General features: G+C 42.0%; 2 protein-coding genes and 1 pseudogene across 5 annotated transcripts in view; all 3 read left to right on the top strand.

The window, feature by feature from the left end:
• GNB5 (G protein subunit beta 5) overlaps positions 1–11,034 on the top strand; it is a 47,575-nt gene extending 36,541 nt beyond the window's left edge. For 2 of the 3 annotated variants that reach the window (XR_014015331.1, XR_014015332.1), the window contains exons 9-13: positions 1,498–1,594; positions 2,847–3,013; positions 4,235–5,948; positions 7,419–8,511; positions 9,516–11,034. Coding sequence is in view for 1 of the 3 variants with exons in the window: in XM_081227969.1 (XP_081084095.1) it covers positions 1,498–1,594; positions 2,847–3,013; positions 4,235–4,246 (276 nt within the window). In the remaining 2 variants the exon portion in view is untranslated. Of the gene's footprint in view, positions 1–1,497; positions 1,595–2,846; positions 3,014–4,234; positions 6,977–7,418; positions 8,512–9,515 lie in introns of those variants that run through there. The other variant, XM_081227969.1, reaches the window with a different exon arrangement.
• Positions 9,792–14,494, top strand: BCL2L10 (BCL2 like 10; the record flags this gene model as incomplete). The annotated part of the gene is given in 5 exon segments (XM_081228235.1): positions 9,792–9,932; positions 11,529–11,832; positions 11,835–12,000; positions 12,002–12,119; positions 14,125–14,494. Coding segments are annotated over 5 exon segments (852 nt in total). The 3' UTR covers positions 14,248–14,494.
• A 62-nt stretch (positions 14,495–14,556) lies between these two features.
• LOC308614013 (T-complex protein 1 subunit delta-like) lies at positions 14,557–17,467 on the top strand (annotated as a pseudogene). The gene is made up of 3 exons: positions 14,557–14,568; positions 15,607–16,312; positions 16,476–17,467. The product of its transcript is annotated as a T-complex protein 1 subunit delta-like (transcript).
• The last annotated feature ends 8,831 nt before the right edge of the window (positions 17,468–26,298 follow it).

Raw genomic sequence — 26,298 nt, 5'->3', positions numbered from 1 at the left:
CACTGCAGGGGGCGCGGGTTCAATCCCTGGTCAGGGAAATAAAATCCCACATGCTGCACGGCACAGCCAAAAAAAAAAAAAAAAAAGAAAACTTGGGGGAAAACACTAAATTATGTTAATCATTATACCCAAGAAAAATCACAGTTCGGTGAATTCCTTTCTGTCTTTTTAGTTTTAAAACAACATGCTTATAATTTCCTTTTTTCACTTAGCAATAGATTGTGAACATTTTCCCATGCCAATACATATTTTTCTCCCACATTATATTTTCTTAATGATTAAATAGTTTTCCATGTTATGGATATGCCATCATTTACTTAACCAGTCTTCAAGTTTGGGGTCATTAGGTTTTTTCCAAGGTTTTTTTTCCTGTTAAAAACACTGCTATAAGCAAATATTTTTGGTACTTCTCTTATCATTTCCTTAGAATTAATTCTCAGACATGAACTTGTTGAGTTAAAAATCAGCCTAGTTTTAAGGTTTTTGATACTAATTATCAAATTATGTTGACCTATATTTCAGGAGAAAAAAAATATCCTCCTGTGCCCTCAAGATAGCAAATATCTTATTAAATAATGAATTGTACTCTAATTTGCTATCATGGAAGAAATTACAGGGGAATAGATTGAGGGTTTGATAATAATGAAAATTTAAAACCTGTATTTCAAAAAATATTTAACAAAATTTAAGGGCATACATTTGGGAAAATTCAAGAGCTTTCAAAACTTCCCTACCCTTTAATCCAGCCATGCTATTTCTTGGGAACAATTCTATTCTAAGGATTCTGTTTTTTAGCTATTCTAAGAAAAATATCAGAGATGCATATAAAGATTTTTATAGAAGAAGGATCATGGCTTCCCCATAATTTTATTTGTAAAAGAGAAAAATCAGACATAATCAAACACTTAGCAGGGTATGGCTAAGTAGATTCTGATATATCCACATGAGGAATATAACAACCATATTACTCCTGTTTTTTTAAGATTATTTAATGATATGGGAAAATGCTCACAACGTAATGCTAATAGAAGCAATAATGAAACATCCTCCCCATTTAAATCCACACATAAAATAGATTAAGACTGAAGGAAATAGTCCAGATGTTAGTAAATACCTCCAGGATTGGGGGTGACTTTTATTTCCTCCTTTATGCATTTCTGAGTTTTCCTGAATTTTCTGCAGTGAACACATATTCTTTGTCAGAAAAAAAGAGAGGGCTTTCATTTTTGTTTTTGTACCTAAAGAAATCTGTATTTGCTGTTTCTTTGAATCTCAGTAATCCCTGGAGATTGATAGGAATCGGGATTGAGGGAGAAAATACTAGGAGAGAAAATGAAAGAGGTTTTTTCCCTTATCCCTCAAACTACACAAGCCAAAAAAAAAACAAAAAAAACAAAAACTACACAAGCCACTGGCACCTGCCTGTAGCTCTGTGGCCATCAATGCACTAAACAGGATCCAGAAACAAGTGCCTCTTTGTCTTCTTTGTCACCCCAGTGTCGCCTCTACGACCTCCGGGCAGACAGGGAGGTTGCCATCTATTCCAAAGAGAGTATCATCTTTGGAGCTTCCAGCGTGGACTTCTCCCTCAGTGGTAAGATTTTATTTCAGAAACTTTCCCGGGACTGTAAAACAGGACTTCAATGAAACCCAGCTCTGCCAAGCTTCCCCTCCTAGCTAAACTTCCTATGGGTCCATGTGCTAAAGAGTCTACTTTTGCACCAGTTTTCCTCCACTGCATTTTTGACAGCCTGCTTTGCCCTGCCTGAAGCAGCCTCCCCAGCCCAGTTCGCTCCACGGGAAATGAAGGCTGGGCCCACCTTATGTTCTTCTTCAAAACAATGATGTATCAAAACTCCATCTGCGCCTTTAGGCATTTCCTCTCCAGCCTTCCATTTTCCTTTCACACCTGAAAAGGGACCTTTTTTTTCAGAGGTGGGGTGGGGGGGAGTGAAGCAAGAGTCCCTTTCTTAATTCCCCGAAGCTCATGGCACCTCTGCCCTCACAGCTGGGGAGGCTGCCTGTGAAAGTTAAGGCAGCACTCGTATGCTGGGTCACTGGACCATTCGGTTTTCCCAGACACCCCCCGGTTGTGTAGCTGTGCCTTTGTGCATGCATGCTGCTACTGGAACGTCTTTTCCCTTCCTTGTCTGCATTGCAAACTCCTATTCAGCCCTCAAAGGCCAGCTCAAGTGTTGCTTTCCCTGTAGTGCCCTTTTTAAAAATATTTTTAATTTAATTTAATTTAATTTAATTATTTATTTTTGGTTGTGTTGGGTCTTTGTTGCTGTGCATGGGCTTTCTCTAGTTGCATCGAGCAGGGGCTACTCTTCATTGTGGTGCGCAGGCTTCTCTTGTTGTGGAGCACGGGCTCTAGGTGCGCAGGCTCAGTAGTTGCGGCACATGGGCTTAGTTGCTCCGTGGCATGTGAGATCTTCCCAGACCAGGGCTGGAACCCGTGTCCCCTGCATTGGCAGGCAGATTCTTAACCACTGCGCCACCAGGGAAGTCCCCTGTAGTGCCCTTCTTGATCCCCCTTCCTCTATGATCACATAACACTTCACACATAGCTGAGCACTTCCATGACAGCCCTTACCACAGGGTGCTGCAATGATTTATGGGTCAGCCTGCCCACCACCACCCTCCACAGGGGCCAGCAACTGTGCTTTCTCCTCTTTGAATCCCCAGGGCAAAGCACAGTGCCTGGCACATAATGGGCACTAAATCACTGTTTATTAAATGAATAAATGAATGAATGAATGAGCGAGTGCATGAGTGAGAGTCATGAAAAGAAAAACAAGAAGGAAGGAACTGGTTTCATAACCATCATATCCTCCTGCTTTAAGGTCGCCTGCTGTTTGCTGGATACAACGATTATACCATCAACGTCTGGGATGTCCTCAAGGGATCCCGAGTCTCCATCTTGTTTGGACATGAAAACCGTGTTAGTACTCTACGAGTTTCCCCTGATGGGACTGCCTTTTGCTCAGGATCATGGGATCATACCCTCAGAGTAAGAGAGAAGTTTTTCTACTTTCCTCTGTGTGTGAGAGCAGGAGTGATTGGCCTTCCTGAAAGCAGAGAGGTCAGAGTAAGCTAGGATGGGCCTGGGCAGCCAAAATAGAGCTCTACTTTCAATTCTGTAGCCACAGAGAAATGATTTGCCTGGAGAGGTAGTGAGTTCCCCATCAATGCAGCTATTCAAGCATAGATACCCTAAAAGTCTGATTCCAGCCTTTGACAAGTCATATTGCCAGTCTCACCTCCCAGTAGTGCTGGATTCTTAATCTTTGGTCACAGACGCCTGTGAAGCCCACACAGGGGCTTCAGGAGACCTATGAAGCCCCTGCAATTATATGCTAAATTGTGTGTGTGTGTGTGTGTGTGCGCGCGCGCGTGTGCGTGTACGCATTTTTTCCAGGAAAAGTGTCCTCATGGCTTTTATTAGATTCTCAAAGAGCTCCATGACTTTGTCAGATGTTGGCTCCCTAGAAATGCCACCAAAATAACCTGTTTATCAAGCAAAGCTTATCTCACTGTGGAAGATCACAAACTTGACAGTTTTATTAGCATTTCAGAAGGGGAGAGCAAAGGCAGGTATTTATGAGGTTTGGGGAGTCTGGTTGAAGGCAAGTCTTTTGATGGAGGGACTTAATTAGGATTGGACAAATTTGTGGCATAGTTTAAGATTGTTGGACACAGGGTCGGGGGAGGGAGAGAATTTCGAAGAACGTCTTAAAAAGTAGGTGGTCATTTGATGCTGTGTACTGTCGTGAGAAGTGTGTGTCTTTTCTAAAGAGGGTAATTGAGTAGTCTAGTCTTAGGGTAAATAGATAAAAGGATTTTTGTGAAGTTCCTGAAACAAACAGTAAAGTTACCTGTGACTTCATCATCCTGGGCAAGAGTTCGCTAAATTAATAAACATGTCAATGTACCCAGTGAGCTGAATGGGTACAGAGGGTTCTGGTTTTCAATCTAAGAGTTACCTTCCCTAGCAAGAAGGCCACAGATGCCCTTCAGATGATTAACTAAGGGAGAGGGGGAGCCAGGGCCAAAGAAGCACCTTTGAGATGCTAGGAGTAAAGTGTTACCTTTCTAAGACATGTGAATGCTCTATTTTGGATGTAGTGTGTATGTTTGTGTATAGTAGACTTTGATTTTATCTGTTTAAACTCAGGTTTTACAAGTCATTAACTGAAAACAGACTAAATATTATCTATTTGTGTCTTTGCAGGTCTGGGCTTAATCATAATGCACATATAGGTACCTGAGAATAGAATTTGAAATCGTCACATATAAATAGATCTTGCTTCTAGAGGATCTGAGAGTTTATTGCAACTTAGCTTAAGCGAGCAGCTCCAGGACTGAACGTTCAGCAAGCATCTCCAATATTACTGTTAAAACCACCACCCTGGAAAGATCCCAGAATGAGCCTTCAGCACTATGAGAACACCTTCAAGTACAGTGTTTTTCATTTCAAACACTTTTTAAAATGTATCTTTTTTTTTTTTTTTTTTTTTTTTTTTGCGGTACGTGGGCCTCTCACTGTTGTGGCCTCTCCCATTGCCGAGCACAGGTTCTGGACGCGCAGGCTCAGTGGCCATGGCTCACGGGCCCAGCCACTCCGTGGCACGTGGGATCTTCCCGGACCAGGACACGAACCCGCGCCCCCTGCATCGGCAGGCGGACTCTCAACCACTGTGCCACCAGGGAAGCCCAAAATGTATCTGTTTTTAAGGTTATTCTAAACTGTCGTCTCAACTCATTCTATCCCCAGCACAGTTCAGCATATAATATATTCCATATTGTTTCCTTGAATCAAATTTATTTTTCAGAGCACTTTAAAAGCTGATTTTTCTCAGTGTACACTGTGACTTTTGGAACCTTCCCCTGCAAGTGCTGACTTTAATGGACTGTGTGAGAAGGACAGTGTTAATTGGTCTTTGATAGAAGAAAATGCCAATTCCAAATGTAATTAGACAGAATCAATTTTTTAAAAGTGTGTTTTTATGGTGAAAGTAGCCTTTTCAGCCTTGCGTCCTATTGTATTTTTTAGGATAAAACATTTTCATATGTGTAAACAGTTATAAATGAAGCAGAGATATCATAAAATAGAAGGTTTGATGTGTGAATCTTGTGATGGTGGGATATATCACTGCATCATGGGGACAGGACTTTTTCTTAGAGGGAAAAGCTGAGTGCTGTTTGTGACACAAATGCTTCTCAGAGCAACCAAAACCTTTCTGTGTGGGAACATAAGACAGTAAACTCATTTAAAAACCTGTTTGTAGTGTTAGACGTATTAGGATTAGTAGCATCTACTCAGACTAAAATGAATCTTGTTCGTATCAGTTACACTCATCTTTATTGCATTGCAAGTGCAATTACATATACAAATTAATTGATAGGGTAGGTCTCGAATGATAATGTCTTTGTTTCACTTATATTGAGGAAAAATAACATAAAATATATCTTGTCTTTATTTGAAATTCAGCAGTTCCTTCTGGAAGGTACCAAGTGCTTTAGTTACAGGATCCCTTATTTTCTGTTCTGTCTTGTTTTAAGGTGTAGAGGCTTATTCTTTGTTTTAGAAAACTCCTCATTCATAAAGATGGCATGCATCACTTAGGGAAATAAAAGGTCAGCTCTGACCAAAAATGGTTCCTGGGTGAGGCTTGCCCTGTGGGTGGTCTGGGGTCTGGCAGGCCAGGTTCTCATGGTGCCCGAGGGCTGTGTGTGCTGAGTCCCCTGGATCCTCGGTCCCCTCTCTTGGCCCTGCTCCAGCCTGGCCCTTTTCCTAATGGTAGTTCTGGCTTTGCAGGCCCAGCCGCAGGCTCTGCTGCTTGAAGTTGCCCTTCCAGGGCTGGAGCCATCCGACAGGCCTGGACCCAGTGCCCCTGTAAACCTCAGGGGGCGTGCCAGGCCCACCTGCAAAACAACTTGTTCAGGTATCAAGATGGGCCCAGTCAGTCAAAAATTACCCAAGCCAGCTTTTCAATCAACTCTTTTGAAATAAACATAATGATTATATGCAATCATTTGCCAAGAAAACATTTACCAAGGGTTTTACTACACAGCAGGCCCTGGAGTAGAGAGAAAATATGAAAGGCTACTGCTCACCCCCCTACCCCCTCACCCCCCCTCCTCCCGCACCTCCCAGACCTCCACCCCGCCCTATCCACCTTGAGAGCCCAGAGGGAAGGCGGGGAGGGAGCATGGTCCAGAGGGACAACTTTTCAGCCACCTTCTCCCTCTAGTAGATTCCAGTCTGAACAGGGGCTCAGGGAAATGGGCACAGGGTCTATCCAGCTCCTGCCAACTGCCAAAGGGCTGGCCCCACAGTGTGTCCTGTGAAATTCTCAAGCTCTGCTCCCAGAATGTTCCTGAGCTTGTTCCTGGGCTCCTAGTTAGGGCATCCCCTTCCCTCTCTCCCACAGACCTTTTTGTGTCTCTGCACTCTGACCTGGGCCTCCCAGAAGTGAAGGAAGGCAGGGCAAAGGAAAAGTCACCCAGACTCTGGGGAAGCAAATTCAAGGTTATATGTTTGGAGAGGTGGGGGAGCATCTTCAGTATATGTGCAAAATAGCCCCTAACTTTCCAATCAAAAAAGTGACCACAATGTGACCACAAAAGTGACCACATTTCAGCCATAAAAAGAAACGAAATTGAGTTATTTGTAGTGAGGTGGATGGAACTAGAGACTGTCATACAGGGTTAAGTAAGTCAGAAAGAGAAAAACAAATACCATATGCTAACACATACATATGGCATCTTAAAAAAAAATGGTTCTGAAGAACCTAGGGGCAGGTCGGGAATAAAGATGCAGATGTAGAGAATGGACTTGAGGACACGGGGAGGGGGAGGGGTAAGCTGGGACGAAGTGAGAGAGGGCATGGACATATATACACTACCAAATGTAAAATAGATAGCTAGTGGGAAGCAGCCACATAGCACAGGGAGATCAGCTGGGTGCTTTGTGACCACCTAGAGGGGTGGGATAGGGAGGATGGGAGGGAGGATGGGAGGGAGACGCAGGAGGGAGGGGATATGGGGATATATGTATACGTATAGCTGATTCACTTTGTTATACAGCAGAAACTAACACACCATTGTAAAGCAATTATACTCCCATAAAGATGTTTAAAAAAATAAATAAATAAATAATTTTTAAAAAAGTGACCTTCAAGGCCCTAAGAAAGTATTCCCTCAAACACTCACCCCCATGGGCAGTTAGCCACCTCCCCTATAAGTATGTAATCTCACAGCACCTGTTGTTTAGTATTTATTGATGAAATACTTGGTTGGAAATACACTACACCACATGGAGACTGAAGGATAAACCCCAGGTAATAAATTATATTTTGCATATTGAAAATAATGCTGAGTGGAGATTTTTAATCAGGTTTTCTTTTTTTTAGAGGACGTGGAGGCAAAGCTACCAAACCATTGTGGTGAAGGGGCCAAATAGATGTGCCCCGAGGTGTGCATAGCCTTGGACACCCCCTTTCCAGCCAGAGAAGAGAAAGGTTAGGCAGACAGGGGGGTCAAACAAGGAGGTATGTGATGACAGGTGTTTGTGGGAAATACCTGTGAACTGAAACCAAGGCAGCTGCTTTGGAGGGAATGGGCGGCTGGCCTCCCAGAAGTAGGGCCCTGCTGCTGGTCCTGTTCTGGAATGAGCCCAAGGCCAGAGCAGGCACCCCATATCCACTTCCCTCTTCCCACCCTGGACCTCCTCTATACCCTTCCCGGGATTATAAGTGGCTTAAAGGCAGTACAGGTTGTATGGGCCTTAGCATCCTTGCCTCTCATAGTTGCTTGGCCATCTGGCTAGAAGGTGGTCCTGCTGACACTAGGACTCATCTATAAGAGGGGGACAGCTTGGGAGCAAAGGATGTGCACCTAGTTTCAGACTCTACCACTTTTACAGGATATACAATGTCTAAATTTGTCTCAGCCTTAGTTCCCTCATCTAGGAAATGGGACAGTTCCAAGGTATGTAAAGTACCTTCCCCTCCTCCCTTTCCTGTTCCCTTCCTCTCCTTTCCAACTCCTTTCCCTTTTCCCTCCTCCCCCCTCCCTTGCCCCATTTCCTCCCTCCTCTCTCTTCTTGTCTCACCTCTTTCCTGATCCCCTTCCTCCTCCTACCTCTCCCCCTCTTCTTCTCCCCCTCCTCCCTATGCCCCTTCCCCTTGTTCATTCTTTTCTCTCCTCTCCCCCCACTCCACATAAGCGATCCCTACTCATGTATCAAATTGGTAATTATCATCAATTAGAGATTCATCTGGGCCAGTGGTTCTCAAAGTTTTCCATCTTAGGATCCCTCTACACTCTTAAAAATTATTGAGGACCCCAAAGAGCTTTTTGTTTATATGGATTTATATCTATCAATATTTATCATATTAGAAATTCAAACTGAGAAAAATCATAAAACACAAGAATACAGAAGCACATATTCCAGTGATGATGCCTTCACCACACATCAGTAGCCTCTGGAAAACTCCTGAGAAAGTGGGTGTTTTAAAAGCCACACGTACAGAAAAGAGTCAGTATTATTATGAAAATAGTTTTGACCTTGGAGGATTCCCTGGAAGGACTCCCAGGGTCAGATCAACTTTGAAAGCAGCTCATCTGGGCTAATGAGCCCTTTTCCAGCCCCTCCCTGTGAGACGTCCCTGGGGCCATTCAGGCCCTTGTAGGGGTTTGGAAGAGGAGGAGGAAGGTAATTGAGAGAGGGTGGCTCAAGCGGAGGCTCTGGGGCAACCATATGCGGCACAGGAGGGGCCCTGCGGGCACAGAGAGGCAGTGGGAAAGGCAAGAGACCAATGGGGGCTGTGAATCACTGAAAATCTCTAGATATTTTCAGTATTTTAAAAACAAAAACAAAACCAGAAACCATATAAGTAAGGCTCACCAAAAATGTCACATGTTGATTTTTTGGTTAAAAGTGGGACAAGCGAGCCTGGTAACCCTGGTCAACTCGTACTAATAATACAAGCTCCTCTGTAAAGAGCTTTTACTATGTGCCCGGTACTATGCTAAGGCCTTTGCACATACCAACTCATGTAATCCTTGTAACAGCCTATAATGCAGTTTATTGCCTCCATTTCATAGGTGGGGAAATGGAAGTTGGGAGGGCTGAATAACTTGCTCATGGTCGCCCAGCTTCTGAGTGGCAGAGTGGGGACTGTAACCAAATCTGACTGCAAACTGCATAGGAAATTCTGTGTGGAGGTTAATTTATTCATTTGTTGTTTGATTGCACTGATAATTATTAGAGTTAACCAATGACAGGGCCAGAGGATCTACCTCTAACCCCCAGGCTACTCCAAATCTAAGAAAAAACTGTGTGCTTGCTGCTAAAATATAATGTTCAAAAAGACAAAATCATGACTCCCTTGAAAATAAAACATGAACATATATCAAAATGTTTATTTAATAATTAATTACTAAGGGAATTCGTAAGATGTCACAACCAGCTCAGCTTGACTTACAGAGATTTATATTCCCTTCAGGCAAAATTCATTTGGCTCCCCATAGAGGAATCACTGGCACTGGCAGATAAGGCACTCAGCAGTAGCATTAGCCAGCTCAGCCTTTGTAAGGGGAATTCTGTTGTTGCCACATCCTCGGTCCCTGCTGCATGGCCTCTTCATTCACGGTCGCATGGACCAAGCACTGTGGCAGCTGTGTAAAGAAGCTCTCTGACCTCCACAGAGTACAGGAGTTTGTCTACCTGATTATCAAGAGTCTTCTCTGCAGTGGCTGCCCTTTGGATTGGAGGCGTTGACATGGGAGACGAGTATCTTCATTCTGCCTCTTCAGAGGGTTCCAGCCACATATCTCTGTCCCAGATTTCCTTGTCACCAATCTTCAAGGCCCTGACCATCCAGCCAAACCATCAGCAACTGCCCATGAATCAATGTAGATCTGTACCCTGGCCATCTCTCCCCCCAGGCATAGTGTACAGTCATATATCCTGTTTGAATTTCTGCCCACTGGGAGGATTTTCCTTCACCATTGTCTTCACAGTCCCCCACTGGGTGGGGCTCTAATGCTCCAGCTGTCCACTTTCATGTAGTATCAGCATATCATACAGACCCACGCTTGAGTTTTCTCCCTCAGTCAGCTGGTCATAAGCAATCCCCTGAAGGCCATAGGCATGGAACAAGAGAAGAGGCAAACAACAGGAGCTGTGTTGCAGGGGTCTGAGCCACCTAGTCACAATTTACTTGTACCTCATGGACCCGCCTGAGTTCAGTCTCTCATATACCATTTCCACTTGATGAAAGATTGCTGCTGTGCACACCCGACCTTAAAACAAGGCATGTCAGACAACGTCCATATTATGAGGAGAACTCAAGCTGCATGGTCACCTCATTCAGCCTCTGTGAAGACCTAGTAGCAAGCCAGAACCTGCTTCTCAAAAGGATAGTCATCTGCAGAAGAGGACATAGATTTGCTTCACAATCCTAGAGGTCTGCACCATAACTGTATCGGTGCTTGCCAGAGGCTCCATACAGCTTCTCTATTTGACACTTCAAGTATCATTGGACCTGCTGGATCATAAAACCCAAGTGATAAGAGTAGCTTGTACTGTAGCCTAAACAGCTGCAAGAGCCTTCTCTTGTTCTGCTTCCCAATCCACCTGCCTGTAGATGGGTTGAGGTTGCATACTCAAATGTGTATGTTGCCTCCAAAGTGACCTACCAAGGGTTGTGCCTCTTTCTTTTTGTCGGTGATACAAGCTGCAGCAATTCATCTTCCACCCTGACGGGGATATTTCAAAATGCTCCAGACCAATGAACCCTCACAAATTTCACTGCTGGTACAATTCTATGTCAGTCTGTGTCCAGTCAGGAGAAAGAAGCCATAGAGTAACATGAACAGAGAAAGATTAGTATAAGAAGTATTAACTATAATAGGGAATTGGGGTAATGAGGGATTGGCCAGTAAAAAGTGGAGAATTCTAAGCAATATAGGGATGGTAGCTATAAGAAGCAGCCAAAAGCTGGGTACTCCTTCAACCTCTATTATAGTGATAACTTAACTGCACTGTGATTGCCTGTTTCTTTGTCCCATCACTAGACTCTAGAGTCCTTGAGAGCAGGAACCACATGCCTTGTTCTCCATTATATCTCCAGTGCTAAGGGGGAGACCTACCACCCCCAAAGACTAGGAGTAAATGAGTGAATGAATGAGTGAATGCAGCCAATATTGGCACTCTAGCAACCTGCAGGAGAATCATCCTGTTTCCTGCCACATATACCAGACCCAAAGAAAGGTACCTCCAACACACACCTGGATGCTTCAGTCCAATCTGAGAAGATGCTGATAATCCTTTCAAGGGAGCCGCCAGCGGAGGGCTGTGTGTAGCCTTTGTCAACCTCTCCTAAAAAGGAGGCAAAAGTCTAGTCCAGCTTCCCAGACTGTCCCCACTGGGTTCTTAGTCCCCAAGCCAGAGCTAAACAATAACCCCAAAAGAGTCTCACTCTGCCCCTGATTGTTATGTGAACACATGCACACAGCTGGGTCTCGACTATTGGGGCCGGAACAGGTGTAGATGGGATTCCCATCAAAAGCTCCTCTCCGGACCTGGGAAAGCAACTGCCCGGGGCGGACCGGGCGGAGCCGAGTCAAAGCGGAGCGGGGAGGGGCGGGGCGCGGGCGGGCCTAGAAAACCGGCCGGGTCGGGCCCCGGCAGAGGCGGAGCCATGGGGGACGCGTTCTGGGAACGCACAGCCAGGCTGCTGATGGACTACCTGGAGTACTGCGCCTGCGAGCCCGGCACCCCCGTGCGGACGCCGTCCACGCCTGAGGCCGCCGTGCTGCGCCCGTGGCCGCCCGGATACAGGAGACCAACCTGCACTTCTTGTCCCAGTACCGCGGCTTCCGCGAGAACCGCGTCGAGCTCGTGGCCTGGATGGCGCAGGAGCTACTCGCCAACGACCGTGGCGGCCCCAGCTGGGCCCGCGTAGCAGCGCTCGCCGCGGGGGGCCTGTAGGCGGAAGAAGACGGAGAATGAAGACGTTAGCATTGACTGCCGGTTCCTGGTGGCCTTGCTGTGTGCTCAGCTCTCCGGACGGCACCGCGCCCGGCTGATGGCGAACGGCGGCTGGGTGAGCGCGGCGGGCGCGGGGACCCGGGGTGGGTGGGCAGCCCGGGACGCGCCCACGCGGCCGGCGCCCGGAGGGACCCTGCGGCGCCAGCCCCGTGGGGCGTTCGTGGTGAAGTTCGGCTTTCTCCTCTACTGGCGGAGTCAGTCACCGAAACAGGTCTAGCTAGACGGCTCTCATACTAACCCATTCTGAAACAGCAGCGCACGACTTGGGTTTGCACACTTTGGCCTTGTCCTTGACCGCCCTCGGGGTTTTAGGGTGCGCTCATGTTAGGTCTGGATGCTTTGCTTAAGTAGAAATTCCCAAAGTGGCGAAGTCAGCAACGGGGTGGCCTGGGCCAGGTGGGTTCTTTCTCCAACACTTATTAGTTGCACCTTTCTCCATAGACCCCATGGCTCTGCAGGTCAGAGCACGCCAGCCTAAAAAGTTAGAATGAAAAGGCAGCCCCTTGTCTAGCCCCCCCATCTCTCAGGAAGAGCTGAGGCAGAGGTCTCTGGGGGGGTGGGGGTAGGGGGCAGTGGTTGCGCGGGCACCCCGTGGTGCTGACGACTTGAGGTTCCTTAACTTCTGATTCACTGCACCCAGCCCTCAATTGGGAGATAGCCAGGCGCCCTGGCGCGCAGCTGTAAGCCATTGATCTCTGTGGTCTAGGCTAGAGCGGGAGGCCCTTGCACTGCGGCTCCTAAACTGAGCTCATGATCAGCGAGAGTCTGGCCAGCCTTCAGTAAGAAGGGAGAATGCCTCCTGGGTTCTGAGCGAGACCTCTGCTTCTTTCTTCTCCTCCTTACTGGAGTTGAATCAGCAACCGTGGTGACCCAGGTTATAGAAGAAACACAGCCAAACTATTAAAACCAACAATTAAAAAAAAAAATCTAAGAATCTAGGGAAGACACTGCAGGGAACTGCAGTGTCTTCCTGTTTTGCAATTTGCAGCCTCCTGTTTTGCAATTTCCTGGTAGACCTGTATTGATGAATTGGGTTCCATTTGTGGAGGAGAGGTAGTATTTGAATCAGAACCTTGACCTTGCATGAACAGTTTGAGGTGTTAGCATTAATTCCATTCTTTTGGGATGGAAAGGGATGGGGAGGCGGGGTCTTCAACTATTCAGGCCTGTGAACTCTCAGAACCCCACCTGAGCCATTTGTCTTAACAAGGCATTTGGCCCCCAAGGGCACTCCGCACTAAAGAGGAAATTGATAGGGGGGCATTGTTTTTGTTCTCATCTTTTGGCTAATCACCAATGAGTAAGGAACAATCTTTTAACATCAATAAGCAGAAATTCTCCAAATGAGTAAACTAGACATGCCCACACCTCTCTCAGCTGCAGTTAAAATGCCACAGGCTGGATTTCAAGTCTCTCCTCCCCGCCCCCCATTTTTCTGACTGGAACTTCTTGCTTTATTGTCTCAGGGGATACCTTTCAATTTAGCGATTTGTCAGTTTCCCCAAATGGCATCAGTTCTTTGCTCAGGAAAGAACATGATATAGTATTCTACCTTCCTCTCAGCTTTTGAAAGAAGTGAGTGAAAAGGTGAGTATTCCTGCTCTAACTGACAAAGTTGTGTCCCCTATGTCCTTCTATCCCCTATGTTAGATTACTTCTTACAAATACTAACTCAAAGATTCCTAATTACAAGTTACCTATTGCTCAGGATTTCCTTTTTTTTTTTTTTTTTTTTGCGGTACACGGGCCTCTCACTGTTGTGGCCTCTCCCGTTGCGGAGCACAGGCTCCTGACGCGCAGGCTCAGCGGCCGTGGCTCACGGGCCTAGCCGCTCCACAGCATGTGGGATCTTCCCGGACCGGGGCATGAACCCGTGTACCCTACATCGGCAGGCGGACTCTCAACCACTGCGCCACCAGGGAAGCCCCAGGATTTCCTTTTTTCACATTTTAAATTCAGGAGTTGTCTTAGTGTTTAATCTAGAGCCTCAGGTGTATTTTATTGAGTACAGGTTTTGAGTGTTATGAAGCAATCTAATTCTCTTCTCCCTCCCCTTATAGAATGGATTTTGTCTCTTCTTCCAACACTCATTGCAGCCATCTTGGGAAAGACAGCTGGTCTGGGTTTTTCTCTCATATTGTATAGCAATGATCTTAATCTACTTCTGGTCAAAATTATTGTGAGTTCTAAAATTCTTAACTCATTTCTACCTGCCTAACTGTGACCAGCCAAGCAAATTTGAGATGTGAAAGAACAAACCAGAGGAAACCACCTCCTGAGACATTTTTACCTGCATTCATATAAGTAGTCCTACAGTGATTCAGCCAGCATTTTAACTCCTGACAAGTACTCAGAGATATTAGGACAAAGGCACAAATGGCTCTTCTTTAAATGGGAGACACAGGGATCTAAAGGCTTATTGCTCCAAAGAATTACAGAAGAAACTGCTTTCCATTAAATAGGAAATACAGTGCTATTTGCTATGTTTGGATATGAGTGGATATGTATCTCTCATCTATCCATGATTTCATGTGCTACTGCTGACTAATTTATCAGGGCACTGTGTCAGGGGTGTAAAATGATACTACAAGTCGTCTGAGTCACAGTTTAGTTTAACAAGGAATGTAATAGTAAATCCTTTTATAAGGAATTCTTTCTAAATCCTTTAAAATGTAATTTCTGGGACTTCTAGGTTTTTAGGGTTAATATATTGAAATTTTATTTTTCTGACTTCAATAAATTATTAAATCTTTAAAGTTTTAATTTATGCATCTTTAAAAAAACAGTTGGTTTTGCTTGGGATTCAATAAGTCTTTATTCTTAGGAGTAACTTGATTGATGACAATTTCCTTTTTATTGTCTCTTTAAATACAACACATACAATTATCTTAAACATTTAATCAATACACAGGCACATAACAAGTCCTTCTCTTTCACCTTCTATTCTGTAGTCAACCCATCGCTTGAAGTAGATGGAGAAAGAAAACTTTACCCTGTACCTGAGCCCTATGAATTTCAAAGACAAAAGATAGCTTAACAGGAGAGAAACATACAAATCTTATTTGATGTTAATGTTTTTTACAGGGGACTTCATAGAAAAGAAGTGAAAACTCAAAGAAGCAGTAAGACTTGGGGTTTATATACCATTTTAACAAAGAGTGATAAATTGTGGAGATATGACTAAACAAAGAAAAGGGGCTTGAGCTTCCAGGGGTGGTATATTGTGGGACAGTGACTAAGAAATATATGGGGGAAGCTAATGGAAGATGAGGATTATTTTAGTAAAATTAATGTAGATTCATCTTGGTATTAACTCCCATTGCCAGTGATAAGAGTGTTCTCCCCTTCCTGGTACAAGAAGGCACCTTTCTCACAGGAAATTTATGCCCAGCTTTTAGGCAGAAAGGGGTCAGAGCGCCCTTCCTATATATGCTATTTCTCAGTTGCCTTCAGCTAAAATAATCAATATGCCAAAGTGAAATATGTGGGGGTAACATGTTCTGATCCCCTTCAGTGGTTAACAGAGAACACAGTTATTCTAGTGCCTGCTGGAATCTGCGTCCACCTGTCCTTTCGGAGCCCACACAGACCCAACCAAGCTTGCTAGCAGCCAGGGGAAAAGCACCCGTGAGGACAAGAAGCCAGCACAGATCTGCTTCAGCAACATCTTCACGGCCAAAGGTGTTGCCGATGCATTAGATCAAGACTTGGACCAAAAGGAATGGATAAAATGATTCAAGATGGAAGAGGTGATGTGACCATTACAAATGGTGCTACCATTCTGAAACAAACACAAGCATTACATTCAACTGCCAGAATGCTGGTAGAGCTAAGGCTCAAGAGAAAGAAGGAAACGGCACCACATCAGTGGTCATCATTGATGGCTCTCTCTTTGATTCCTGTACCAGGTTTTTTCAGAAATGGATTCATCATTTCCAAATCACTTTAGAAGGATTTGGAAAGGGTATTGAAATCTTGACATGCCGTGACCTGTGGAAGCGAGTGATAGAGAAGTGTTGTTAAACATTGCAGCCACTTCATTGAGCTCAGCAGTTGTCTCTCAGTATTCAAGTCTTTCTCTTAATTGAGTGTAAATGCAGGGAGGAAAGTGATTGATCCAGCCACAGCTACTGTTGTAGATCTCAGAGAGGTCAGAATAGTTAAAAAACCTGCTAATGTCCTCCAGGGTATAATGCTAAGTGAAATAAATCAGACAGAAAGACAAATACTGTGTCATCTCTCTTACAGGTGGAATCTAAAAAAAAAAAACATAAAACCTCATCGATAGAACAGGTTGGTGGTTTCCAGAGGTGGGGGTAGAGGGGTGAGAGAAATGGGTGGGTAAACTGTTCTTATTTTTTTGCTTGTTTTTAGTTTAAATAAACTGTCTTTTTTTTTTTAAAAAAAAAAGGAAACTTGGTGGGACAATTGATAATTTTGTGTTGGTGGAAGGGCTGGTTCTCACCCAAAAGGTGGCCAATTCTGACATATCCAGAGTTGAAAAGATTAAGATTGGGCTTAAAAACAGATCATGATAATCAAACAGTTTCTGCTATGCCCACATGGATGGAGCCCTGAGGAAAGACAGACTATATTCTAAATTTAACGAAGCAAATTTTAAAAATGGATATAATGTCTTTCGCATACAGAAGTCTATTCTTAAGACATGCTCTTAGTGATCTTGTATTAAATTTCCTGATCAAAATGAAGATCGTGGTAGTTAAGGACACTGAAAGAGAAAATATTGGAACCAAGCCAATTGCTCATACTGACCAACTTAACTGCTGACCTGCTGGGTTTGGCTGAATGAGCTGAGGGGGTCAATTTACATGGTTCTGGCACACTGCTCAAGATTACAGGCTATATTATCCCAGGAAAAAGTTACAGCTGTTGTTCCTGGTTCTAACACATTGGTGATTGAAGAAGCTGGGCCCTCAGTTCATGATGCCCTATGTGTTATTTATTGTTTAGTAAAGCAGAGAGCTCTTATTGCAGGAGGTAGTGCTCCAGAGATAGAGTGGGCCCTGTGGTTAACCGAATATTCACGAACATTGAGTGGTATGGAATCCTACTGCGTTCATGCCTTTGCGGATGTTACGGAGTTCATTCCATCTACACTAGCTGAAACTGCTGGACTGAATCCCATGTCTACAGTCACAGAACTAAGGAAACTGGCATGGCAAGGAGAAAAACTATAGGCATAATGTCCAAAAGGATGGTATTTCCAACATTTTGGAGAAACTGGTTATTCAGCCTTTGTTGGTTTCAGTCAGTGTACTGACTCTAGCAACTGAAACTGTGTGGCCCTGCAATAAATCTTTCTCTGCTCCAAACTCTGATGTTTCAGTTTGTTTGTCTTCACTGTATGTGGGGCACATGAACTTGCATTTGGTAACAGTATGAAGTAGGATTCACTTCTTATAAAAGAAGAGTTGGGGTGGGTATTTCAGCACTGTTTATAGATGGTCTGTTTTTTCCCAGCTAATTTGAATGTTTTCTCTAGTTTGTTGACTTATCTTTTCCTCTACTAATAGCACTCGGTCTCAATTACTATATGTTTATGACATGTTTAAACATCTGGTGTTATAGTCTAATCTCCTACCCCGCCATTCTTCTTTCTCAAAAAAAAAAATCCTTGGCCATTTCTGTGAATTGTTTAAGTTGAACTCTGAAAGCCAGTTTATAAAGAATCCATTAAGACATTGCTTTAGGATTTTGAATAGAATGGGATTGGATTATAAATCAATTTGGAAATAAGTAGTAACTTTACAATATTGTGTCTTCCCTTCTAGGAACATAACTCCTGTTCCACTTATTTAGGTCTCTTATGGTTTTCTTCATACAGGTCCTGTGTTTTTGCCAGGAGTATTCCAACTCTTTGAGTTCTTTTGCCACTGGGAATAGAATCTGGAGAGGATGTTTTGCCTTCCCAGAGAGAGCCTGCCTTGAAGAGAAGAGCTCACAGGACAGAGGTCAGAGATTGGGGGTGGGATGGAGCATGGAGAAAAAGTTTTGATGACATGACTGAAATCTCACAATTTGGCTGTGCCTAAAGCTAGTTGGGGCTCAATAAATTTACTTTTCTGCTTAAGCTGATTTTTTTAAAACTTTTATTTTATATTGGAGTATAGTTGATTAACAATGCTGTTAGTCTCAGGTGTGCAGCAAAGTGATTCAGTTATATACATATACATGTATCTACTCTTTTTCAAATTATTTTCCCACTTACATTGTTATATAATATTGAGCAGAGTTCCCTGTGCTATACAATAGGTCCTTTTTGGGTATCTATTTTATATATAGCAGTGTATACATGTCAATCCCAAACTCCCTAATTATCCCTCTCCACCCCCCACCCTTCCCCTCTGGTGACCATAAATTTGCTCTCTAAGTCTGTGAGTCTGTTTCTGTTTTGTAAATAAGTTCATTTGTATCGTCTTTAAAATATTTTTTATATAAGTGATATCATATGATATTTGTCTTTCCCTGTCTGACTTACTTCACTTAGTACGATAATCTCCAGGTCCATCCATGTTGCTGCAAATGGCATTATTTCATTCTTGTTAATGGCTGAGTAATATTCCATTGTTTATATGTACCATATCTTCTTTATCCATTCTTCTGTTGATGGACATTTGGGTTGCCTCCATGTCTTGTCTATTGTAAACAGTGCTGCAGTGAACATTGAGGTGCATGAATCCTTTCAAACCATGGCTTTCTCCAGATATATGCCCAGGAATGGCATTCCTGGATCATATGGTGGCTCTATTTTTAGTTTTTTAAAGGAACCTCCATACTATTCTCCTTAGTAGCTGTACCAATTTACATTCCTACCAACAATGTAGGAGGGTTGCCTTTTCTCTACACTCCCTCCAGCATTTATTGTTTGTAGACTTTTTGATGATGGCCATTCTGACTGGTGTGAGGTGATATGTCATTGTAGTTTTGATTTGCATTTCTCTAATAATTAGCAATGTTGAGCATCCTTTCATGTGACTGTTGGCCATCTGTATGTCTTCTTTGGAGAAATGTCTATTTAGGTCTTCTACTCATTTTTTGATTGGGTTGTTTGTCTTTTTGATATTGAGCAGCATGAGCTGTTTGTAAATTTTGGAGACCAATCCCTTGTCGGTCGCATCATTTGCTAATATTTTCTCCCATTCTGTGGGTTATCTTTTCATTTTGTTTATGGTTTCCTTTACTGTGCAAAATCTTTTGAGTTTAATTAGGTTCCATTTGTTTATTTTTGTTTTTATTTCCATAACTCTCGGAGATGGATCAAAAAAGATGTTGCTGCGATTTATGTCAAAGAGTGTTCTGCCTATGTTTTCCTTTAAGGGTTTTATAGTGCCTGGTCTTCAACTTAGGTCTTTAATCCATTTTGAGTTTATTTTTGTGTATGGTGTTAAAGAGTGTTCTAATTTCTTTTTTTTTTTTTACATGTAGCTGTCCAGTTTTCCCAGCACCATTTATTGAAGAGACTGTATTTCCCCCATTGTATAGTCTTGCCTCCTTTGTCATAGATTCATTGACATAGCTGTGTGTGTTTACTTCTGGGCTTTCTGTCCTGTTCCATTGAACTATATTTCTATTTCTGTGCTAGTACCATAATGTTTTGATGACTATACCTTTGCAGTATAGTCTGAAGTCAGGGTGCCTGATTGCTCCAGCTCCATTTTTCTTTCTCAGGATTGCTTTGGCTATTCAGGGTCTTTTGTGTCTCCATACAAATTTTAAGATTTTTTGTTCTAGTTCTGTGAAAAATGCCATTGGTAATTTGATATGGATTGCATTGAATCTGTAGAGTGCCCTGGGTAGTATAGTCATTGTGACAATATTGATTCTTTCAATCCAAGAACATGGTATATCTTTCCATCTGTTTGTGTCATCTTCAGTTTCTTTCATCAGCATCTTACAGTTTTCACAGTACAGGTCTTTTGTCTCCTTAGGTAGTTTTATTCCTAGCTATTTTATTCTTTTTGATGTGTTGGTAAATGGGATTGTTCCTTTAATTTCTTTTTCTGATCTTTCATTGTTAGCATATAGAAATACAACAGATTTCTTTCTTTTTTTTTAAACATCTTTATTGGAGTATAATTGCTTTACAGTGGTGTGTTAGTTTCTGCTTTATAACAAAGTGAATCAGTTATACATATATCCCCATATCTCTTCCCTCTTGCGTCTCCCTCCTTCCCACCCTCCCTATCCCACCCCTCTAGGTGGTCACAAAGCACTGAGCGGATCTCCCTGTGCTATGCAGCTGCTTCCCACTAGCTATCTACTTTATGTTTGGTAGTGTATATATGTCCATGCGACTCTCTCACTTTGTCCCAGCGTACCCTTCCCCCTACCCATATACTCAAGTCCATTCTCTAGTAGGTCTGCATCTTTATTCCTGTCTTCCCCCTAGGTTCTTCTGACCATGTTTTTTTCTTTTTATATTCCATATATATGTGTTAGCATATGGTATTTGTTTTTCTCTTTCTGACTTGCTTCACTCTGTATGACAGTCTCTAGGTCCATCCACCTCGCTACAAATAACTCAGTTTCGTTCCGTTTTATGGCTGAGTAATATTCCACTATATATGTGCCACATCTTTATCCATTCATCTGTCAATGGACACTTAGGTTGCTTCCATGTCCTGGCTATTGTAAATAAAGAGGCAATGAATATTTTGGTACATGACTCTTTTTGAATTATGGTTTTCTCAGGGTATATGCCCAGTAGTGGGATTGCTGGGTCATATGGTAGATCTATTTTTAGTTTTTTAAGGAAGCTCCATACTGTTCTCCATAGTGGCTGTATCAATTTACACTCCCACCAGCAGTGCAAGAGGGTTCCCTTTTCTCCTCATCCCCTCCAGCATTTCTTGTTTCTAGATTTTTTGATGATGGCCATTCTGACTGGTGTGAGATGATATCTCATTGTAGTTTTGATTTGCATTTCTCTAATGATTAACGATGTTGAGCATTCTTTCATGTGTTTGTTGGCAATCTATATATCTTCTTTGGAGAAATGTCTATTTCGGTCTTCTGTGCATTTTTGGATTGGGTTGTTTGTTTTTTTGATGTTGAGCTGCTTGAGCTGCTTGTAAATTTTGGAGATTAATCCTTTGTCAGTTGCTTCATTTGCAAATATTTTCTCCCATTCTGAGGGTTGTCTTTTGGTCTTGTTTATGGTTTCCTTTGCTGTGCAAAAGCTTTTAAGTTTTCCCATTTGTTTATTTTTGTTTTTATTTCCATTTCTCTAGGAGGTGGGTAAAAAGGATCTTGCTGTGATTTATGTCATAGAGTGTTCTATGTTTTCCTCTAAGAGTTTTATAGTGTCTGGCCTTACATTTAGGTCTTTAATCCGTTTTGAGTTTATTTTTGTGTATGGTGTTAGGGTGTGTTCTAATTTTATTCTTTTACATGTAGCTGTCCAGTTTTCCCAGCACCACTTATTGAAGAGGCTGTCTTTTCTCCATTGAATATTCTTGCCTCCTTTATCAAAGATAAGGTGACCATATGTGCATTGGTTTATCTCTGGGCTTTCTATCCTGTACCATTGATCTATATTTCTGTTTTTGTGCCAGTACCATGCTGTCTTGATTATTATAGCTTTGTAGTATAGTCTGAAGTCAGGGAGCCTGATTCCTCCAGCTCTGTTTTTCTTTCTCAAGATTGCTTTGGCTATTTGGGGTCTTTGTGTTTCCATACAAATTGTAAAATTATCTGTTCTGGTTGTGTGAAAAGTGCCATTGGTAGTTTGACAGGGATTGTATTGAATCTGTAGATTGTTTGGGTAGCATAGTCATTTTCACAATGTTGATTCTTCCAATCCAAGATTATGGTATATCTCTCCATTTATTTGTATCATCTTTAATTTCTTTCATCAGTGTCTTATAATTTTGTGAATACAGGTCTTTTGTCTCCTTAGGTAGGTTTATTCCTAGATATTTTATTCTTTTTTTTTAAAGGCCTTTAATATATTTTTAATGTGTAGTCACTACCAGCTATGTTGTCAATGTAGAAGATGTGATTTACTTTTTTTTTTTACATCTTTATTGGAGTATAATTACTTTACAGTGGTGTGTTAGTTTCTGCTTTATAACAAAGTGAATCAGTTATACATATACGTATGTTCTCCTATCTCCTCCCTCTTGCGTCTCCCTCCCTCCCACCCTCCCTATCCCACCCATCCAGGTGGTCACAAAGCACCGAGCTGATCTCCCTGTGCTATGTGGCTGCTTCCCACTAGCTATCTATTTTACATTTGGTAGTGTATATATGTCCATGGCACTCTCGCACTTTGTCACAGCTTACCCTTCCCCCTCCCCATATCCTCAAGTCCATGCTCTAGTAGGTCTGTGTCTTTATTCCCGTCTTACCCCTAGGTTCTTCATGACATTATTTTTTTCTTAGATTCCATATATATGTGTTAGCATATGGTATTTCTTTTTCTCTTTCTGACTTACTTCACTCTCTATGACAGACTCTAGGTCCATCCACCTCACTACAGATAACTCAATTTTGTTTCTTTTTATGGCTGAGTAATATTCCGTTGTATATATGTGCCACATCTTTATTATCCATTCATCAGATGATGGACACTTAGGTTGTTTCCATCTGTTATTTTATTCTTTTTGTTGCAATGGTAAGTGGGAGTGTTTTCTTAGTTTCACTTTCAGATTTTTCATCATTAGTGTATAAGAATGCCAGATATTTCTGTGCACTAATTTTGTATCCTGCTATTTTACCAAATTCATTGATTAGCTCTAGTAGTTTTCTAGTAACATCTTTAGGATTCTCTATGTATAATATCATGTCATCTGTAAACAGTGACAGCTTTACTTCTTCTTTTCTGATTTGGAATCCTTTTATTTCTTTTTCTTCTCTGATTGTTGTAGCTAGAACTTCCAAAACTATGTTGAATAAGAGTGGTGAGAGTGGCCAACCTTGTCTTGTCCCTGATCTTAGTGGAAATGCTTTCTGTTTTTCACCATGAGGACTATGTTGGCTGTGGGTTTGTCATATATGGCCTTTATTATGTTGAGGAAAGTTCCCTCTATGCCTACTTTCTGGAAGGTTTTTATCATAAATGGGTGTTGAATTTTGTCGAAAGCTTTCTCTGCATCTATTGAGATGATCATATGGTTTTTGTCCTTCAATTTGTTAATATGGTGTATCACGTTGATTGATTTGCATCTATTGAAGAATCCTTGCATTCCTGGAATAAACCCCACTTGATCATGGTGTATGATCCTTTTTATGTGGTGTTGGATTCTGTTTGCTAGTATTTTGTTGAGGATTTTTGCATCTGTGTTCATCAGTGATATTGGTCTGTAGTTTTCTTTCTTTGTGACATCTTTGTCTGGTTTTGGTATCAGGGTGATGGTGGCCTCATAGAATGAGTTTGGGAGTGTTCCTCCCTCTGGTATATTTTGGAAGAGTTTGAGAAGGATAGGTGTTAGCTCTTCTCTAAATGTTTGATAGAATTTGCTTGTGAAGCCATCTTGTCTTCGCCTTTTGTTTTTTGGAAGATTTTTAATCACAGTTTCCATTTCAGTGCTTGTGATTGGCCTGTTCATATTTTCTGTTTCTTCCTGGTTCAGTCTCCGAAGTTGTGCATTTCTAAGAATTTGTCCATTTCTTACAGTTTGTCCATTTTATTGGCATATAGTTACTTGTAGTAATCTCTCATGATCCTTTGTATTTCTGCAGTGTCAGTTGTTACTTCTCCTTTTTTATTTCTAATTCTATTGATTTGAGTCTTCTCCCATTTTTTCTTGATAAGTCTGGCTACTGGTTTATCAATTTTATCTTCTCAAAGAACCAACTTTTAGTTTTATTGATCTTTGCTATCGTTTCCTTCATTTCTTTTTCATTTATTTCTTATCTGATCTTTATGATTTCTTTCCTTCTGCTACCTTTTGGGGTTTTTTTGTTCTTCTTTCTCTAATTGCTTTAGGTGTAAGGTTATGCTGTTTATTTGAGATGTTTCTTGTTTCTTAAGGTAGGCTTGTATAGCTATAAACTTCCCTCTTAGAACTGCCTTTGCTGCATCCCATAGGTTATGGGTCATTGTGTTTTCATTGTCATTTGTTTCTAGGTATTTTTTTATTTCCTCTTTGATTTCTTCAGTGATCTCTTGGTTATTAAGTAGTGTGTTGTTTAGCCTCCATGTGTTTATATTTCTTACTGATTTATCCCTGTAATTGATATCTAGTCTCATAGCGCTGTGGTCAGAAAAGATACTTGATACGATTTCAATTTTCTTAAATTTACCAAGGTTTGATTTGTGACCCAAGATATGATCTATCCTGGAGAATGTTCCATGAGCACTTGAGAAGAACGTGTATTCTGTTGTTTTTGGATGGAATGTCCTATGAATATCAATTAAGTCCATATTGTTTAATGTATCATTTAAAGCTTGTGTTTCCCTATTTATTTTCATTTTGGATGAACAGTCCATTGGTGAAAGTGGGGTGTTAAAGTCCCCTACTATGACTGTGTTACTGTCAATATCCCCTTTTATGGCTGTTAGTATTTGCCTTATGTATTGGGGTGCTCCTATGTTGGTAGCATAAATATTTACAATTGTAATGTCTTCTGCTTTGATTCTTGATCATTATGTAGTGTCCTTCTTTGTCTCTTGTAAGAGTCTTTGGTTTAAAGTCTATTTTGTCTGATATGAGAATTGCTACTCCAGCTTTCTTTTGATTTCCATTTGCATGGAATATCTTTTTCCATCCCCTCACCTTCAGTCTGTATGTGTCCCTAGGACTGAAGTGGGTCTCTTGTAGGCAACATATATATGGGTCTTGTTTTTGTATCCATTCAGCCAGTGTAACTTTTGGTTGGAGCATTTAATCCATTTACATTTAAAGTAATTATCGATATATATGTTCCTAGGACCATTTTCTTAATTGTTTTGGGTTTGTTATTTTAGGTCTTTTCATTCTCTTGTGTTTCTTGCCTAGAGAAGTTCCTTTAGCTTTTGTTGTAAAGCTGGTTTGGTGGTACTGAACTCTCTCAGCTTTTGCCTGTCTGTAAAGGTTTTAATTTCTCCATCAAATCTGAATGAGATCCTTGCTGGGTAGAGTAATCTTGGTTGTCAGTTTTTCTCCTTCATCACTTTAAATATGCCCTGCCACCCCCTTCTGGCCTGCAGAGTTCCTGCTGAAAGATCAGCTGTTAACCGTATGGGGATTCCCTTATGTGTTACTTGTTGTTTTTTCCTTGCTGCTTTTAATATTTGTTCTTTGTATTTAACTTCTGATAGTTTGATTAATATGCGTCTTGGCGTGTTTCTCCTTGGATTTATCCTGTATGAGACTCTCTGTGCTTCTTGGACTTGATTAACTATTCATTTCCCATATTAGGAAAGTTTTCAACTATAATCTCTTCAAATATTTTCTCAGTCCCTTTCTTTTTCTCTTCTTCTTCTGGGACCCCTATAACTCGAATGTTGGTGTGTTTAATGTTGTCCCAGAGGTCTCTGAAACTGTCCTCATTTCTTTTGATTCTTTTTTTTTTATTCAGCTCTGCAGTAGTTATTTCCACTATTTTATCTTCTAGGTCACTTCTCCATTCTTCTGCCTCAGTTATTCTGCTATTGATCCCTTCTAGAGAACTTTTAATTTCATTTATTGTGTTGCTCATCTCTGTTTGTTTGCTCGTTAATTCTTCTAGGTCCTTGTTAAACGTTTCTTGTATTTTCTCCATTCTATTTCCAAGATTTTGGATCATCTTTACTATCATTATTCTGAATTCTTTTTCAGGTAGACTGCCTATTTCCTCTTCATTTGTTAGGTTTGGTGGGTTTTTGCCTTGCTTCTTCATCTGCTGTGTGTTTCTCTGTCTTCTCATTTTGCTTAACTTACTGTGGTCTCCTTTTCGCGGGCTGTAGGTTCGTAATTTCCATTGTTTTTGGTGTCTGTCCCCAGTGGCTAAGTTTGGTTCAGTGGGTTGTGTAGGCTCCCTGGTGGAGGGGACTAGTGCCTATGTTCTGGTGGATGAGGCTGGATCTTGTCTTTCTGGTGGGCAGGTCCATGCCTGGTGGTGTGTTTTGGGGTGTCTGACCTTATTATGATTTTAGGCAGCCTCTGTGCTAATGGATGGGGTTGTGTTCCTGTCTTGCTAGTTGTTTGGCATAGGGTGTCCAGCTCTGTAGCTTGCTGTTCGTTGAGGGGAGCTGGGTCTTGGCATTGAGATGGAGCTCTCTGGGAGATTTTCACCATTTGATATTACAT

The sequence above is a fragment of the Mesoplodon bidens genome (assembly GCF_964165515.1).
Source record: "Mesoplodon bidens genome assembly, chromosome: 3".
Taxonomy (NCBI): Eukaryota; Metazoa; Chordata; class Mammalia; order Artiodactyla; family Ziphiidae; genus Mesoplodon; species Mesoplodon bidens.
This window is presented reverse-complemented; position numbering and strand designations above follow the sequence as displayed.